The sequence below is a fragment of the Sapajus apella genome, unplaced genomic scaffold, assembly GCF_009761245.1.
Source record: "Sapajus apella isolate SASKATOON/1434 unplaced genomic scaffold, GSC_monkey_1.0 scaffold8, whole genome shotgun sequence".
In the NCBI taxonomy this organism is placed as follows: domain Eukaryota; kingdom Metazoa; phylum Chordata; class Mammalia; order Primates; family Cebidae; genus Sapajus; species Sapajus apella.
The window spans coordinates 6704615-6723822 of record NW_022436948.1 but is presented as its reverse complement, the minus strand read 5'-3'; the positions used below and the strand labels follow the sequence as shown (position 1 = coordinate 6723822).

At 42.2% G+C, this 19208-nt stretch overlaps 1 protein-coding gene across 1 annotated transcript in view; it reads right to left on the bottom strand.

Moving 5' to 3' along the window:
• The window catches only part of LCA5L (lebercilin LCA5 like), a 49717-nt gene extending 32877 nt beyond the window's left edge, over positions 1–16840 (bottom strand). Inside the window, exons 1-2 of the mRNA XM_032276841.1 lie at positions 16723–16840; positions 15166–15231 (exon numbers count right to left, since the gene is read on the bottom strand). Of these exons, the coding sequence (XP_032132732.1) occupies positions 15166–15195 (30 nt within the window). The 5' untranslated portion in view covers positions 15196–15231; positions 16723–16840. The remainder of the gene's footprint in view (positions 1–15165; positions 15232–16722) is intronic.
• Between the last annotated feature and the right edge of the window lie 2368 nt (positions 16841–19208).

Here is a 19208-nt window from a genome sequence, read left to right as displayed (position 1 = left end):
AAAGGAAAGAAAGGAAAGAAAGGAAGAAAGGAAGAAAGAAAGAAAGAAAGAAAGAAAAGAAAGAAAGAAAGAGAAAGGAAAGAAAGAAAGGAAAGAAAGGAAAGAAAGGAAAGAAAGAAAGAAAAGAAAGAAAGAAAGAAAGAAAGAATCCTTTTGGTGTTGTATCTAAGAAATTTTTGCATGACCTGAGGTCACAAAGATATCCTCGTTGCTTTCTTCTAGAAATTCTACTTTAAGTCTGTAATCTATTTTGAGTTACTTATTATGGATCAAAATTCATTTTCTGGTATATGGACATCTAATTGCTCCAGCACCATTTGTTGAAAAGACAATCCTTCACCCACTCAACTGCCTTTCCATCTTTGTAAAAACCCATATAATCCATATGTTGATCTATTTCTGGGCTCTCTATACAGTTCTACTGATTTATTTCTCTATCTTTATACCAATACCACACTGTTTTGGTTACTGTAGCTTTTTTTTTTTTTGAGACAGGGTCTCCTTCTGTCGCCCACGCTGGAGTGCAGTGGTACTATCTTGGCTCAGTGCAACCCCTACCTCCTGGGTTTAAGTGATCCTCCCACCTCAGCCTCCTGAGTAGCTAGACGGTGGGCTCGTGCCACCACGCGTGGCTAATTTTTTTTTTTTTTTTTTGTAGAGACAGAGTTTTGCCATGTTGCTCAGGCTGGTCTTGAACTCCTGAGCTCAAGCAATCCACCCACCTTGGCCTCCCAAAGTGCTGGGATTACAGGGTTACTGTAGCTTTATAATTAATCCTAAAATCAGGTAGTGTTAGTTGTCCAACTCTGTTCTTTCATTTCAAAGTTGTTCTAGCTATTTTAGGTCCTTTGAATGTCTATGTAAATTTTAGAGTCAGTTTGTCAATTCCTAAAAAAAAAAAAAAAAAAGCTTAACAGGACTGAGATTGGAACTGTGTTGAATCTACATATAAATTTAGGGAGAACTGACACCTTGTCAAAATGGAGAATTCTAACCCAGGAATAAGGTATGCCTCCCATTTATTAGGTCTTGTTTAATTTCTTTCAGCAATGCATTGCTGTTTTCAATGTACAACTTTACAGCTTTTGTCAGATTTACCCCTATTTCATATCTATCTATCTATCTATGCACACATCCACACATACATACACATCATATATATATATGCTTTTTTTTTTCTTTTGAGGCAGGGTTTCACTCTATTGCCCAGGCTAGAGTGCAGTGCAGTGACGTGATCAAAGCTCACTGCAGCCTCAACTTCTTGGGCTCAGGTGATCCTCCCACCTCAGCCTCTGGAGTAGCTGGGACTACAGGTGTTCACCGCCACACCAGGCTAATTTTTGTATTTTTTGTAGAGATGGAGTTTTGTCATATTGCCCAGGCTAGTCTAGAACTCCTAGGCTCAAGCAATTCCTGCCTTGGCCTCCCAAAGTGCTGGGACTACAGGTGAGAACCACTACACCTGGACAAGTATTTCATGTTTTTTGATGGTGAATTGTATTGCCGTTAAGTGGTATTGCCTTTTAATTTCAATTCTGATTGTTTGCTATATAGATACAATCGATATTTGCAAATTATCTTGTATCTTGCAACCTTGCTAAACTAGTTCTAGTAGCCTTTTTGTAGATTCCACCAGATTTTCTATTTAGATGATTATGTCATCTGTGAATAGAGTTTAATTCTCCTTTTCTAATATGGGTCCTTTTATTTCTTTTTCTTTCCTGATTGCACTGGCCAGAAATTCTAGAACAAAGTTGAACTGATGTGGTGGTGAAAGTGGATGTCTTTGTCTTATTTTGGATCTTAGGGGGAAAACACATTGAGTGTGATGTTAGCTATAACTTTTTCAAAGATGCCCTGTATCAAGCTGAGGAAGTTCCCTTGTATTCATTATTTATCTAGGGAAGGTGAATCCTGGGGAAAATAAGAAGAGACAGGACATCCAGAGAGAGAGAGGAAAGAGATAAAAGGGAGAGAAAATAGAGGTAGTTAGGAGATGAGGGAAGTCATTTGGGGCACCTGCTGAAGGCCTGGGGCATGTCTACCAGGAAAACCCTTTCTCTACCCAGGCTGAGGCAGAGGCCATCCCCACTGTACAGCATGAGCAGGGGGTACCTGCTAGAACAGACACACAATGGTTCATTTTCCCAAACCAATTCTACTTCTGAGTCTTTCCAGAAGAATCACTTAGGGCTCCCTTAGACTCAGTCTGTACCGTGTTCAGGTTTAGGAAAAGGTGATCAGGCACTGGTGGAAAGACTAGAAGTCCTTCTATTATTAAGAGTGTTACAAATTGTTTGTCACCAAACTCAGGCCAAAAAAGAGTGTTAAAAATTAAACTGAGGCACGTTATAAATTTTAAAGAGTTTATTTGAGCAAACATCAATTCAACAATTAGGAAACACTCAACTGGTTTGGGGTTTTGCTGAAGAGGGGTTTGAAGAAAAAGGCTTTTATAAGATGAAAAAAGAGGCAAAGTGGCAGGGGCACGGTGGCTCATGCCTGTAATCCCAACATTTTGGGAGGCTGAGACGAGCGGATAATGAGGTCAGGAGTTCGAGACCAGCCTGACCAACATGGTGCAACCCCATCTCCACTGAAAACACACAAAAAATTAGCTGGGCATGGTGGTGCGTGCCTGTAATTCCAGCTACTCCTGAGGCTGAGGCAGGAGAATCACTTGAACTCAGGAGGTGGAAGTTGCAGTGAGCCGAGATTGCACCACGGCACTCCAGCCTCACCGACAGAGTCAGACTCCGTCTCAAAAAAACCAAAAAACCAAAAATAGTAAATAAAATAATTGGCTGGTTACAATGATGTAACTGCCTTATTAGGAACATAAGATAGAAAGTTCCTAATTGTATAATTAGAGGTTAACATTTTTTTTTTTTAAGACAGGGTGTTGTTGTGTTGCCCAGGCTGGAGTGCAGTGATGAGATCACAGCTCACTGCATCCTTTGTCTCCCAGGCTCAGGTAATCCTCCCATCTCAGCCCCTCAAGTAGCTAGGATTACAGGTGCACACCACGATACCTGGCTAATTTTTGTATTTTCTGTACAGACAGGTTTCGCCATATTGCCCAGGCTGGTCTCAAGTGATCCGCCCGTCTTGGCCTCCCAAAGTGCTGGGATTACAGGTGTGAGCCACTGTGCCTGGCCCAGTTAATGGTTTTTAATTGGTTAAACGTGTTTCACTTCCCTCTAGGTTAGTAACATACAACATAGGCATGTGAGTTAGGTTTCCGTTTGCTTACATAGGAACCCGGGACATTAATCTAATGGTCTCCCAGTTAATTATTTTAACAACAGGCAGAAGTAGCACCCTCACTGTCAACTACTGGATGGTGAGGATCACCTAACTGCAGACTAACTCACTTTCCTCTAATTCCCTTGGGGATACAACCAAGTGATTTCTCCTACTTATAGTCATTTTCCCTCCCTAGAGACTATCAGAACAGTCCAGGACCTCCAGCTAAAAAAAAGAATTACAACATAATTCTGAGGCTCTATCTTTCTCAGGCTGCCTTTGTAATGCACACTCAGTGTGGCAGGAAGCTTCTAATGGCTCCCAAGGATTCCCATTTCCTGGTACTCATGTCCTTGTGTAATTATCTGCCCTTGAGTGTGATTTAGATGTCACCTCCACGTTTAGGTCACTAAAGGAATGAATGGCTCCTGTCTTAATCACTCTCTGTTTTTCTATCGCTTGCTCACACTGATAGAAGCCAAGTGCTACACCATAAACAGACTCATGGACAGGCACACATGGCAAGAAACCAAGGCCTACAGCCAACAGCCAGTGGTGAACTGAGTCCCTCAGTCCAATATCCTGAGGGAGATGGAATCCCACCACCAACCATCTGAGTGGGCTTGGATCTTTTTCCTGGATGAGTCTTGAGATAAATGCAGTCTCAACTGGCACCCTGATTGTAGCCTTAAGAGACACCCTGAGCCCTAGGACCTAGCTGTGCCTATGACCCACATGATAATAAATGTTTGTTGCTATTTTTCTAGTCAGTTAGTGTTCATTTGAAAACTGGACAAAGACAGAACCGAAAACTTCTGTGTCAATTTGCCACAGGGGTTATAAAGTCAAGTTATCTTGCAGAAAAATGAAAAAATCAGGACTTTATGCTAAACAAATAACTTAGTTCATTTAGATTAACAGTTGCTTTCTACAGTGTTTATTTTCTTAATTTTGAAAAAAAAAAAACCCCTTCTATAATACCATATTTTCTTTATCTCTAATAGATTAATTTAAATCAAACTATCATCTTATCAAAGTAGTTTTTTGGAGTGGTGTCCAACCATACTGTTGCTTTAAGCTGTTAAGTTCTGGAGTAATTTGTCACACACACACAGATAATAAACTCAGATGCATCTTGTCAGGGTAGGTAAATTTCCAAAACAATTACTTGTACATCAATTATACCCTTTACCAAAGAGACAGAATATTCTTAGAATTCTAGAATTCCCAGGACCCCAGACCCATCCTAACATTTCCACTTATGGGACCTCAATACAGGTATGTTTGGGTTCTCCTGGCACTGTGGGAGTTCTTTCTCATGAAATGGAATCTGAGAGACATTATCAGCAATGTAAACAAACGTAAAACCAGGTTTGATTCTTGGCTATTACTATAGTCGGCAATTAATGTGCTCTGACTGCATGTATCAAGTGGGATGATATATTCAGTCTGTTAAATACCAGTTTTCTCACTGACCTATTAAAAATTGACTGATGACTAGTATCAGGCCTGTAACTGCACTTTTAAGTTGATTAAACTGTTTCAAAAATCTTCATATTAATATACATATGCTATACTTCTCTATTGTTATCAATAAAAAAATGTCGTTTCCATACACAAATTTCTGATTATGTGGTGCATTTTTGAAAAATCTAGGCCTAAAGCCAATGTTCTTCTTTTTTTGAGACAGGGTCTTGCTCTGTTGCCTAGACTGGAGTGCAGTGGTGTGACCACAGCTCACTGCAGGCTTGACCTCCCAGGCTCAAGCAGCTGGGATTACAGGCACACACTACCATGCCTGGCTAATATTTTTATTTTTTTGTAGAGATGGGGTCTCACTATGTTGCCCAGGCTGGTCTTGAACTCATAGGCTCAAGCAATCCTCCCACCTCAGCTTCTCAAAGTGCTAGGATTACAGGCAGGACTCACTGTGTCTGGCCCCTGATATTCTTATTTAATTAATATGTTTAGTCAAAGAACATTTATTTAGTGTCTTTGGAGCACTGGGTTTATGAAGAGGGTAACCTTTTGCCTTAAAGGGTCTTAAAATAGGCAAAGTTAGTAATTATATAATATCTACTGCAGTTACACTAGTTTTTGTTATATCAAATTTACAGTATAGCTCAGATTTAGTTTGGTAGCATTTATATTTTGAACAGTTTACAGTATAATGGTGCCTATTTTGCTGCACAAGAAGCATAATTTTATTATGTTTCTATCATTCTGGAGTTTATAGTTGTTTCTTTGCTGTTATGACTCAGGAACACAATGCATAATTAAAACACTGCTCTAATGGAAGAAATCTGATCTGCTTGAGGTTATGTTTTCCTGGAATGCACTATGGTAAAAGACTGCTTATAAGAACAGTAAACTTCTATATTGCATTTATCTAATTTGTGAACTAGAAATAAGAATGTTCAAGATCAAGGTATATGTCTGAATCATCCTGAATACAACGCTCAGGTGTCTTTACTCCTACTTTTGCAATGAGGCAGATGGAAAATAAAACATGCTAAAATGTTTTAAAGTGATTACTGCATACCTGCTGTTCTTTATCAAACTTCCCTAAGACGTGTGACAACAAACTGAAGATAAGCAGAGGGTTCTTCACATGTAGTATTTATGAGGTTTCCAGGGTAGTATTTTTTTGACAGGCTTTGGTCTCTTTTTAAAGAAAGAATGTATTTTAAAAAACCTAAAATATTACAAAGGAAAATGTTATAATCTCACAAAGAAACATGTAAGAAGAATAAGGTTTTGAAGTAGTTTAATTAATATATATATATTCACTTGTGTTAATGATTGGTCTGGTCTCAGCTCACTGCAACCTCTGACTCCCAAGCTCAAGTGATTCTCCTGCCTCAGTCTCCTGTGTAGCTGGGATTACAGGGGCCCACCACTATGCCTGGCTAATTTTTGTATTTTTAGTAGAGATGGGGTTTTGCCATGTTGGCCAGGCTGGTCTCAAACTCCTGACCTCAGGTGATCCACCCACCCTGGCCTCCCAAAGTGCTGGGATTACAGGCCTGAGCCACTGTGCCTGGCCATAAGGCTTTTTCTCTATGAAAGTGAATCACCTATTGGTAGTTGATAATCACATCCAAGAATTTCCTAGTCAAACAGTGATGTTGAAATAAGATTTCAGGGAACCATACACAGCAGTACCTTTTCAAAAGTTTTTGGCAGAACAAAAGATCTTGTGGCTCACCTGCCTGCTCCTGTACATAGTTGAACATAAATAATTAAAGTTTTTGGATTATGTGTCACTTGCCAGTCAACAACAAAAATAACAAAAAGACAACCCTCTTGGGGATTTAGTATTATATGCTAAAATGTATTCTGGCTCCAGAGTTTCACGAATTATCAGATTCTTGTTTAATAATATAACTAGAAAATCCTAATTCTTAAAAATAAACGTTTATTATTACATACATATAATGAAAAAAAATCTGTAGTGAAGTTACAATTAATTTATAAGGATAATTTAATTCAAATGATTACATCTGTGTTTCCAGCTAAAATTATTCTATGGGTAGGAATTAGATATATATATTTTGAGATGGAGCCTTCCTCTGTCATCCAGGCTGGAGTGCAGTGGTGTTATCTCAGCTCGGGCTCACTGCAGTCTCGACCTCCCGGGCTCAAGTGATCCTCCCGCCTCAGCTTTCCAAGCAGCTGGGACTACAGGCACGTGCCACCATGCCCAACTAATTTTTGTATTTTTGCAGAGACAGGATTTTACCATGTTGCCCAGCTGGTCTAGAACTCCTAGACTCAAGTGATCCACCTGCCTTGGACTCCCAAAGTGCTGGGATTACAAGTGTGATCTGGACCACAGCGCCCGGCTGGTAACTATATTCTTTTTTTTTTTTTTGAGACGGAGTTTCACTCATGTTACCCAGGCTGGAGTGCAATGGCGCAATCTCGGCTCACCGTAACCTCCGCCTCCTGGGTTCAGGCAATTCTCCTGCCTCAGCCTCCTGAGTAGCTGGGATTACAGGCACACGCCACCATGCCCAGCTAATTTTTTGTATTTTAGTAGAGACGGGGTTTCACCATGTTGACCAGGATGGTCTCGATCTTTTGACCTCGTGATCCACCCGCCTCGGCCTCCCAAAGTGCTGGGATTACAGGCTTGAGCCACCGCGCCCGGCCCGGTAACTATATTCTTAACCAGTCCTGCCTCTTGGGAAAAAAAATGTACTTAATATGCAAAATTTCTCTATTTTCTTATTCATTCTCAGCATTTCCTATTGCCTTCCCCATTTCATTTTTTTCTCCTTAACACATGTTATCTAACATAACACCTAATTTTTACTTCCTCAGCCTCCCAACTTCCTCACTAACTATGTGCTGCATAGTGGCACACATTCTGATTCTTGTGTCCACTGCTGCATCCTTAGTGCCTAGAGGAGTTCCTGAGAATATGAAGTGTCCAATAAATATTGATCAAATAAATTAGTGTTCATGATGCCTCTGTGTTTCCTTAATTCCTCTCTTCATATCCATTACTCCTGACAAAACTCAGCACTGCTAACCCAACCCGAAAAGCTCTAAATGAAAGCTTTCTCAATATGATAAATACCTATCTCAAACAAAAAACAGCTTTAAGCTTAATGGGAAACGTTAATTTAGACTGATGTAACAATTAAGATAAGAAATGCCTATTATCACTGTTGTCTGGAGGTACTAGGTCTAAATATTGGAAAAGAAGAGGCAAGTTATTATGTGGAAATAAAATGATTATGTACTTATAAAACACTATCAAGAAAATTAAACGACACTATAGGTTACAAAATGGCTATAAGAATAATCTTTTTTTTTTTGAGACAGGGTCTCACTCCATTGTCCAGGCTGGAGTGCAGTAGCGTGATCACAGCTTACTGCAGCCTCAACCTCCTGGGTTCAGGTGATCCTCCCACCTCAGTCTCCTGTGTAGCTGAGACAACAGGCATGTGCCACCATGCCTGCCAATTTTTGTAGAGATGAGATTTTGCCATGTTTCCCAGGCTAGTCTCAAACTCCTGGGCTCAAGAAATCTGCCCACCCTTGGCCTCCCGAAGTGCATGGCCCTAAAAATAATCTTTTCTATATGCGAGATATCTTTTCTAAATGCACTTACAAAACAGACAAATAATAGCCCACTTACTCAGTCCAAATATTTAAAACATCTAAGTTTACTATGAATAATATGAAGAAAACTGTAAAACTACTGAAATAAAATATGTAAGTGGAAAGACATATTTTGTTCTTATATCAAAAGGACATAGATTATAAAGATGTAAATTCTCCCTAATTTAATCTATATGATCAATGCATTCTCAATGAAATGCCGAGTAATTTTTTGAAATTTGACCAAACGACACAAAATTCATATAGAGAAATAAATATGAAAGACTACAAAGAAATGCGAACAAAAAATGGTGAGAAGGGACTACTACTTCGATCAGATACTGAGATCTAAAGCTACAGTCACTAAAACAGCCTGATACTAATGATCTGACAGAACAATATACTGGAATAAAGAGTACAGAAACAGAAACACAAGCAAATACATACAGTAACCTGGGGGAAGATAAAGGCAGAGAAAGTGGACTTCAGTAAATAATGAGAGGTAGGCTAAAATCCATCTGGAAATCAAAGCAAAGGCAGATTCTTACTGCATTTCTTACACTACAATAATGGTTAGATGGATTCAAAATGTAAATGCTAAAAAAAACTCTTAGAACAGTATGGAAAGACATAAAGCCCAGAACCATAAAGGAAACAACTGATAAAAATAACTGCATAAAAATTTTAAAACTTCCTTACAATTAAAAAAAAATAAAGTTCAAAGGCATCTTACAAACTGGAAAAAAGACTGTCAATACGTATGACAAAGACCTCTTAAAATAATCCATTAGTAGATGAGCAAAAGATATGAACGCATTGCAGAGCAAGCACATTACAGAAACACAGAAAACCAAGAATTATATAAAAAGCTGTTCAATGGTGTATATGTGCCACATTTTCCCTATCCAGTCTATCATTGATGGGCATTTGGGTTGGTTCCAGGTCTTTGCTATTATAAACAGTGCTGCAATGAACATTCATGTGCACGTGTCCTTATAGTAGAACGATTTGTAATCCTTTGGATATATACCCAGTAATGGGATTGCTGGGTCAAATGGAATTTCTATTTCTAGGTCCTTGAGGAATCGCCACACTGTCTTCCACAATGGTTGAACTAATTTACACTCCCACCAACAGTGTAAAAGTGTTCCTATTTCTCCACATCCTCTCTAGCATCTGTTGTCTCCAGATTTTTTAATGATTGTCATTCTAACTGGCGTGAGATGGTATCTCAATGTTGTTTTGATTTGCATTTCTCTACACAATGGAATATTATGCAGCCATCAAAAACGATGAGTTTGGGTCCTTTGTAGGGACATGGATGAACCTGGAAACCATCATTCTCAGCAAACTGACAGAAGAGCAGAAGATCAAACACCGCATGTTCTCACTCATAGGCGGATGTTGAACAATGAGAACACATGGACACAGGGAGGGGAGCACTACACACTGGGATCAGTTGGGGGGAAATAGGGGAGGGACGGTGGGGGGTGGGGAGCTGGGGAGAGATAGCAAGGGGAGAAATGCCAGATGTAGGTGATGGGGAGGAAGGCAGCAAATCACACTGCCACGTGTGTACCTATGCAACAATTCTGCATGTTCTTCACATGTACCCCCAAACCTAAAATGCAATAAAATAAATGGGAAAAAAAAAAAAAAAAGCTGTTCAAGCTTACTCTTAATGAAATGCAAATTAAAACAATTAGATTCCGTTTTTCATCTACCAGAATGGCAAAAATTAAAGAATCAGGTAAAACGTATTATTGTTGTTGTAACTATGATGAATAATAATACTGATAATGCATAGTATAAAAAATAATAAAGCATGTTTCTGTATGTGTAGACATGTAAAGCTCTCCAAGATACGTTCATTTCCCAATCAATGTCTACATGTTGCTTATTACCTTCCATTAAAAAAAAAAGTTACATTCTAATTTTTAAGATTTAAGACTTTCCTTTGGTACAGTGGTAGTCTGAATAATGGTCCTCTAAGGATGTCCATGCCCTAATCCCTAGAACCCGTGTTACTATATATAGCAAAAGGGACTTTGCAGATGTGATCAATTTCAGGTCTTGAGGTGGAAAGATTATCCTGAATTATCCCAGATTATCCATGTGGACCTAATGTAATCACATGGGCCTATCTAAGAAGGACACAGGAGGGGTCAGAGTGAGAAGGCTCTGTGGTGACAGAAGTAGAGTTGGAGGGAGAAGATGCTATGCCGCTGGCTTTCAAGATGGAAGAAGGGGTCACATGCCACAGAATACAAGCTTTTCTAAAAGTTAGAAAAGGGAAGGGAATGGATCCTCCCTGGATCTCCTAGAAGGAATCAGTCCTGCTGACATCCTAATCTTAGCCCCTTAAGACTCATTTCAGACTTCTGACCTCCAGAGCTGCAAGAAAATAAATTTGTTTTAAGCCAATGAGTTTGTGGTAATTTGTTATAGCAGCAATACAGAACTAATACAGGTACCTTGAAAAGCAACAGAAATTAAAATGAGACTAAAAGCAGACTATTAAATGCAAATGAAATGCACTGTTAAAAATTTCAAGAAGTCAGAGAAGATTGTGAGTTCAAATGTTTTCGGGAAATACCTTAATGGTTCCAGAAATGAGCTTGCTTTACCTTGTCTTGGACTTTATCTAGGAAAAAGATGACCAACCCGAGAGAGCTGGTGGGACTGTTTGCTTTGGAAAAATGAGCTGGAGAAAACAGCGGACCCTCCCATAAGCACTCCGTGCATTTTTTTTTAAAGGAGGTGGTTTTCCTGTGGAGGCAATGGCAGAAGCAAGCCTGAAGGCTGAGAAAACAAACTGAAGTAGTTGTAAGAGGAAGGAGTGACAAAGAGGCATCACGGAGCTGGCAAAAGTAGGAAATTAATTAGAGCTAACAAGTTAACTTTAGAAATAAGTAAATATATTTAGACTCATGGGTTCAAACTTCTTACTGTCTGAAAGAGGGAGGGCTGGGAAGAACCCTAAAGTGCTGGATTAGAATGAGAAATGCTAGGTTCAAATACACACACACACACGAGGAGGTATATACAGTTACAGATCTATGTGCATATATATCTATAAATGTATGTACATGTGTGCGTGTATTTTTCCCCTAGCTTTGCACTCTGAGAGGGCCTAGAAGCAATGACACCCCCAGAAACAACGAGTACACTGTGCACCATTCTCCACTAAATACCATTCTCTGCTATAATGAATCAGGGTTCCTTGGAGAAATGGATGATCCTAAGCCCTGGGGCAGGCAAAGAGAAGGTACGCTGGTGCACATCCAAAGGGCATAGAAGTCAGCTTTAACAAGCTCCCACTAGTCAAAGATAGGGCAATTTGAATATTAATACCAATAAGGAGGATACACCAACCTGGGCAACATAGGGAGATGCAGTCTCTATTTAAACAAATTAGCTGGGTATGGTGGTGCACACCTATGGTCCCAGCTACTTGGTGGGCTGAGGCTGCAGTGAGTTGTGATCATGCCAACACTGCACTCCAGCTTGGGCAAGAGTGAGAACCTGTCTCAAAAAAACAAAATAAAATGGGGTTTACCATGTCAGAGTATCTCTTCCCAAAGTACTAATCAAATGCAAAGGGAAAACAGGTGACTGTGGAGAAGAAACCTGGCAGATATGTGCTTGAACAGGTAGTCAAGGTTCACGTCACCAGGGTGGGACAGGTGACTTTCATGAGTGTCCATAGGCAGTTTAGAAGACCACAGCACCATTTCTGTGGTCTTGCTGCCACGAGCACAGCCTGTCTGGTTAAAAAAAAAAACATCAGCCAGACCCAAATTTAGGGTCTTCCTATTAAATGAAAAGCCTCAACTCTAAAACTCTGACAAAAATGTTAAATGAATAGAAAAGCTCTTCCCTAAGCTTATAAATCTGGTATCATATAGCTAAGATAATCAGTATCTTATGGTTTTCAAGAGCATTATTTCAAACACTTTATCTACTTTTAAGATTATGTGTCCCAATTTTTTGCTTCAGAAATTTTGCCAGTAATTCTAAACACTGACAAAGGGAAGTTATGATTCTTTAACACTGATTGGCCTGGCACTGTGGCTCACACCTGTAATCCTAGCATTCTGGGAGGCCGAGGTGGGCCACTTGAGCCCAGGAGCTTGAGAAGAGTCTGGGCAACATGGCAAGACTCTGTTCCTTTAAAAAAAAAAAAGAAGCCTGTTGTCATAGTCCCAGCTACTCAGGAGGTTGAGCCCAGGAAGTCAAGGCTGCATTGATGCAGTGAGCTGTGATCGCACAACTACATTCCAGCCTGGGCAATGGAGTGGGACCCTGTTTCAAAACCAAAACAAACGAACAAAAAAACACTGATTGAGAGGCAGTATACTAGAGGAGAAAAAAGATATGTTCCCAGTTCTGCCAATACAACTTGCTGTTAGGCCTCAAATGTCTAAGGCAAGAAATTAGCTGATTTCTCAATGACATCTAAGGTCCAGTCTAGCACTAAAATCCATAAATGAAACATACCTATATATATCAGATATTTCAAGTTTATTTGATATCATGAAAATGTGCCATGTTCAAAGTCTGGATGGTTACAGACTAGCTATGCTATGTAGGTTTTGGTAATTTAACAATTTTATGTATTTTTAGACAAATGTTTGAATTCACTACTAGACTGACAACCCAGTCACCTTCAGGATAATAACCCATGCCTCTCTACCTCCACCAAGTGGTGGCAAATGCAATGTACTGCAGGGCTGCAGATCTTCACAGAAGTATCTGTTTTTAGCTGCCCTGCCACAACATTCTTTTGAATTTTCAGTTTGCTTGATTATTTTACTACGATTTTCATTCTATTTTAATATTAATAGAATTGTATTAATATTAAATACTAAAGCACATGGTGCTTAGAATCTCTTACACATTAGAATGTTCATTTCATTTATTCTTTCAACAGACATTTGAGTGCTTGCTATGTGTCAGGCACTATGTGGGGTGTGGAGATACAATGATGAACACAAACGGCAAGGGTTTCTGTCTTTGTGGGACTTACGTCAGTCATGAACTAATTACAATAGTGACTGTCCCAAGTGTCTTCCAGGAAAGAGATACAACTCTTTGTGAAGATGAAGAAACCTGCTCCTGACAGTGATGGGAAGTTATCCCTACAGAAGTACTGTCTGAGTTGAGATAGGAAGGGTCAGTGGGAACCAACTAGGCAAGAGAGGATGAGAGGGAGGAGGGAAAAACACTGCAGACAGAGAGAAAAGACACTGCCAAGGCCTGGTGGGTGGAGGAGGCCCATGTGGCTGAAGCCCCGGGAGAGGGGCCAGTGGTTTCAGATGAGTCTTGAGAAGCAGACAGGGGTAAGCAGCTGCAGGGCTTTGCAAAGGCATGTTTATGATTTGGATCATTAATCCAAGAGCAATGGGAAGCTGGGGGTAAGCAAAAGCGGGAGGCGGGGAGGGATGGCATAATCAGCTCTGCTTTCTGAAGAGGTTACTCTGGCTGCAGGGTGAAGAAGAATCGAGAAAAGCCAGAAGAATGTGGGGACTACAGCAGGCTGAAGGTGGTAGTTCGGACTAAGGCGTCAGCGACAATGAAGAGATATGAAAGATGCCCAGGAAGCAACCCCACATGGACTTAACGAGTCAGTGGGTGTTGGGGTGTGGTAAGGGTCAAGGAGGAATCCTAGGTACAATGGAAGACAGCCCAGTTGGGATTGGGAAGTGGGACTGTTTGGTCTTGTGCATGTGGAATTGGAGGAGACTGAGTGACAGTAAGAAACACTGTCATGCAGCTAGCTGAAGGCGTTAAGTTGGAGAAAAGCAGGCGTCAAGAGCACATGGCTAGCACTTAAAGCTGTGCCCGTGAATCCATGCCTTGTGCTAGATGAAGGGGCACAACGGAGAACAAAACAGGAACAGACACTGAGCTTTGAGGATCTCTAACATTAAGGAGCTTGGGAGAGGGGGGTGAGCCAGAATGGCAGCAGGAAAAGCAGAAGAGTCGGGGTGGGTCACAGAAGCCAAGGGAGGACAGTGTTTCTAGAGTGAAATGGGGGTGGCAGTTTCAAATGCTGCTGAGAGACTGAGCAAGATGAGGCCTGGAAATGTCTCGCTACTGGTTTTTGTTTTAGCAGAGATGAAGAGGGAAGCCAGACTGGCTGAGGAGTGAGAGACAAATAACAGAGGCATTGAATATGGCAGTTCTTTGAAGTTTGCCTGCCGAATGGGATAAGGGATTAGAAGATAACAGGAAACTGAAGGGGAACGTGTGGTCAAAGGAGATTCTTTTCTTCTCTTTTGTGAGGAGAGACTTGGACATGCTTAAAAGCCATGGCAAAGAGCCAGCTGAGATGGGATAGGTGATCATACAGGAGAGGGAATGCATAGCTGACAGTGTAGAGTTTTTGGCAAGTGGAAAGGGATGGGATCCAATGCCCAGAGAGGGAGTGGCCTTGGTTAGGAGGAGGAAGATAGGAACAGATGTAAGTAAGGCTTGCAGTTTTGGCAGCTGAAGAATGAGGGGACTCCCATGTGACAGCTTTAAGTTTCCCTGTGAAGTGATGGCACAAAGGTGTGGTGGGAGATCAAATCTGAGTAAAATGGTCATTTACAAAGTGCAATCTCCTACAGACCCTCAGCTAACTGTGGCAGTCCTATTCTGTTACTTTGGTTAATTGGGGTTTTACCTGACGGCAAAAGAGAAAAGATGGGGCTAGGAATTAAAGGGATTGGCAAGGGTACAGGTGTGTAGGGACCTTAACGCCTTGAGGGCAGGGACCTGCCACATTGATATTGATGGAGATATCAGCATCCAGGTACTTACTATCAAAATGATCAGCGTACGGATGATCATTTGTCTTCATTTCAGTTTGCCTCTTTTGGTGCTTCTCTGAAAAATAAAAAAAGGAAGAGCTTAAACTCCTACATGACTCCCTTCTTTGTACTGGGAAAAAGGCTCTGGATTCTTTTGTTCTTCAGGACAGTCCCTTGTAAAGCTCTTGCCATAGTTCTGTTCTAGGGGCATTGCTATATTTATACGTAAGAAAGCTAAAGAGCGTCTTTACGTTTTCAGCTTGTTAGCAGGATGATGCTTATGTAGCCTAGTTTATCTGGCTTAAAAGTTGCAATCTGCAAAATACACACTGAAAATACTGCACTTTTATCTACGGAAATGGTAAAATTTATATAATCCTTAAAAAAACTTACATGAAATAATATAGAAAGGGGAAATAGCATGAAGACTGTCATGCACAAGTGGGGGAAGGGCGTACTCACGGAAACCAATTAGGAAGCAAGTAAAATAATCCAGGCACCAGATGATGGAGGCCGGGGCCAAGGTGGTGACAATGGGGTTTGAGAGAAATGGTAGAATTGTGAATCTATTCTGGGTACATTTTGAAGGAAGTGCTGACAGACTGAAGGTGAGGAAGAGAAAAACAGGACTCAAGCAGGATGCAAGGCTCGGGCAACTGGAGGATGGAATTTCCAATAACCAGGGTGTGTTACGAGCGTGGGAGGACAGGCTTGGCCTGGGGAATTATTGAGAGCTATCTTGGACGAGCTGCGTTTGAGATGCCGTAGACATCCAAGTAGGTATGTGGCAGGCAGCTGAATGCAGGGTCTGGTGTTCAGGGGAAGGGCGAGGGCTGGAGATGCACACTTAGGGCTCATTGGCATTCAGATAGGCTTTGAGCACATGAGACTGGATGAGTTCATCTATGGAGTGAGTGTACACAGAAAAAAGGCTCAAGCTCACATTCAGCCGTGGAAAAAAGTTTGTCTCTGAAAAAAGTTAACCGCTGGCTTAAGTGTGGCAAAGAAACGTTAAACGTTAAAACGCCGAGGGGAAGGTGTGGACAAACAGCCCCGAGGATCGGTGAGTGGGGGACAAACACAGAGAAGACATTTTAAAAGATTTAGATTCCTACGAGATAGGGAAATGTCAGCGCTAAGGTTTGAAAGAAAAAAAAAAAAATCCAAAACAAAATAGCATCTAAGCAGAAGCAAAACCGGAGGACTAAGATTCAGAGATAAAAACCCAAAAGCCCTTCCGCAGGGCGGCGGTGAGATCGCCTCTGTTCTCTCGCGGGACTTAGGCGCGGCTCAGGGGACGCTCGGTCACCTCTGCCCAGGCCGTCCCGCTGCCCAGCGGGCCTGAGTGCGTGTGTCGTCTGGGCGCCCGGTCACTGCCGAGTCAAGGCGGCTGTTTCTCGCCAGACCGCGTCGCGGGAAGGAAACGGTGGGGCGGCAGGAGCGAGGACGGAGTGAGCCGCGACACCCGAAGCCCAGAAAGAGCGTAAGAGACGGGTCCGGCCGGGACCAGCGCTGGGGCCGTAACAGGGCACCGGGCTGCGTGGGACGACTGCTGTGAGTCAGTTACCTGCTCGGCGCTGCTACCGCGACTGCGCCAAGTCCGCAGCGCCGGCGCGTCGCTAGGGAAACCGAGGCGCGGGGCCTCCTGGGAAACAGGCCTGCTGGGGCTGGGAGCGCGCATGCGCACTCGGGTCGCAGACGCTGCGGCGGGCAGGGGCGTCTTGGGGTTGGAGGTCAGTGTGGCCTCGCATTTTTCTTCGGTGGAAAGAAGTGAGTTGCTTGTGTAGACGTCTGTAAACGAACCTCCCGCTGTCCCTGCTCGGGGCCGGGGACCCTGCATTCCGCCTTGGCCGCATTGGGAAAGAGGGAGCCTGTCGCTGCTTCACGCCCTCGGGCGCTCTCTCGCCCTCTTAAGGCTCTGCCTGCCTTAGGTGGCTTGAGTCAGCGGTAGGCTGCCAGCCAGCAGGTGTAGACGCCTGGTCCATGCCCTAGCAGCAGGGGACTGAGAGCACAGTGCCCCTATTAACCCCTTAAGACGTTTTTTTTCTTTGTGAAACAAAATCTCATGGGAAAAATAGGCATATTTGGCATAGAGAATTTAGAAATGTGCGGGCAAGTACAAGACAAAAGTAAAAATCACCTAGATTGGTGGAGTCATAGGTGCTTTTTAGTGACAGCATAGGCATGTGGCATAATTTAGGATGACTTACATTGTTTCCTTTTATTTCTTTACTTTTTTTTTTTCCTGTATCAAAGTCATGTTGAATATCCTTGCAGATGAATCTTTGAGGTCACCCCTGACTGTTTCCTTAGAATAAATTCCTACACGTGAGGTTGCAGGGCCAAAGCGTATGCTCACTTTGAGTCTTGTTTGAGACAGAGTTTCGCCCTGTCGTCCAGGCTGGAGTGCAGTGGCGTAATCTCGCCTCACTGCAACCTCTGCCTCCGGGGTTCAAGCGATTCTTCTGCCTCGGCCTCCTGAATAGTTGGAACTACAGGCACCTGCTACCACACCCAGCTAATTCTTGTATTTTTAGTAGAGACAGCGTTTCACCATGTTGGCCAGGATGGTCTCGAACTCTTGACCTTGTGCTCTGCCTGCCTTGGCCTCCCAGAGTGCTGGGATTACAGGCGTGAGCCACCGTACTTTGAGGCTTTCGCAAGGTGGAGGGAAACTGCCTTCCAGCAACCTTGGTTCACATTGGAGATTCTCTCTTAAATTTTTTTTTGCCCATTTTATTGTCAAAAATTGGCATCTTTAATTGTATTCACTACTTGGTCAGTAGGAATAATAGATTTCTTTCCATGTCTGTAGTGCCATTTGTTCTTATTATGTGATTTGCATTTTCCTGTCCTTTGTCCATTTTAAAACTTGGCATTCATCTATGTAAAAATAGTTTTGTAAGAACTTTTGATGCTTGAAAACTTGGCTTGTTATATACGTTGTAAGTATTTCCTCAGTTTGTCAGTTACCTCTAATTTTTTTTTTTTTTTGAGACGGAGTTTCACTCTTGTTACCCAGGCTGGAGTGCAATGGCGCGATCTCGGCTCACCGCAACCTCCGCCTCCCGGGTTCAGGCAATTCTCCTGCCTCAACCTCCTGAGTAGCTGGGATTACAGGCACGCACCACCATGCCCAGCTAATTTTTTGTAGTTTTTAGTAGAGACGGGGTTTCACCGTGTTGACCAGGATGGTCTCGATCTCTTGACCTTGTGATCCACCCGCCTCGGCCTCCCAAAGTGCTGGGATTACAGGCTTGAACCACCGCGCCCGGCCAGTTACCTCTAATTTTGTTTACAGTGTATTTTGGTGTTTGTGTAGAGTCCAGCTTATTATGTTTCTCTTTATAGTTTCTGCATTTGGTTTTTGTATAAAAGGAGAAATGGGTGTTTTTTTTTTCAAATTGATTTTAATCCTGCTTTGGTAGAAGAGTAGAACAAGACTTTCCATATCACCATTTCTTCCTCTAGAAATGCATGGCTCAACCTGAGTTTTGGGGGGCCATGCATTTCTAGAACTCCTTAGGTAAGGAGTTATCCATATAACATGGGTGCTGGTTGTTTTGCTGGTGGCAGTGGGGGGTGGGGCAACATTCCCAGGTAGACAAGTGTTGCCCTAGACTTGACATTCCTGGAAAGATGGGCTGATGCTTGGTGGGTGCTGTTGGTCCCATGACAGTAACAAGAGCGGAGGTTTGCTGTTGAGGAACCACCCAACCCTGGTGCTCAGGACTGGAGGAACCGAAAGGTAGAGGTTTTTTAGAATGGTTTCCTCCTCTTTTCTACCAGCTTTTCCCAGTCTGTAGACATGATAAGATCACTCTGCAAATCTGCCCTTGAATCTTTCTGTTGCAACTGAATAGGTTTTCTTTTTTTTTTTTTTTGAGACGTATCAGTCTGTCACCCAAGCTAGAGTGCAGTGACGTGATCTCAGCTCAACACAACCCCTGCTTCCTGGGTTCAAGCGATTCTCCTGCATCAGCTTCCTGAGTAGCTAGGATTACAGGTGTGAGCCACAATACTGGCTAATTCTTTTTTTTTTTTTTTTTTTTT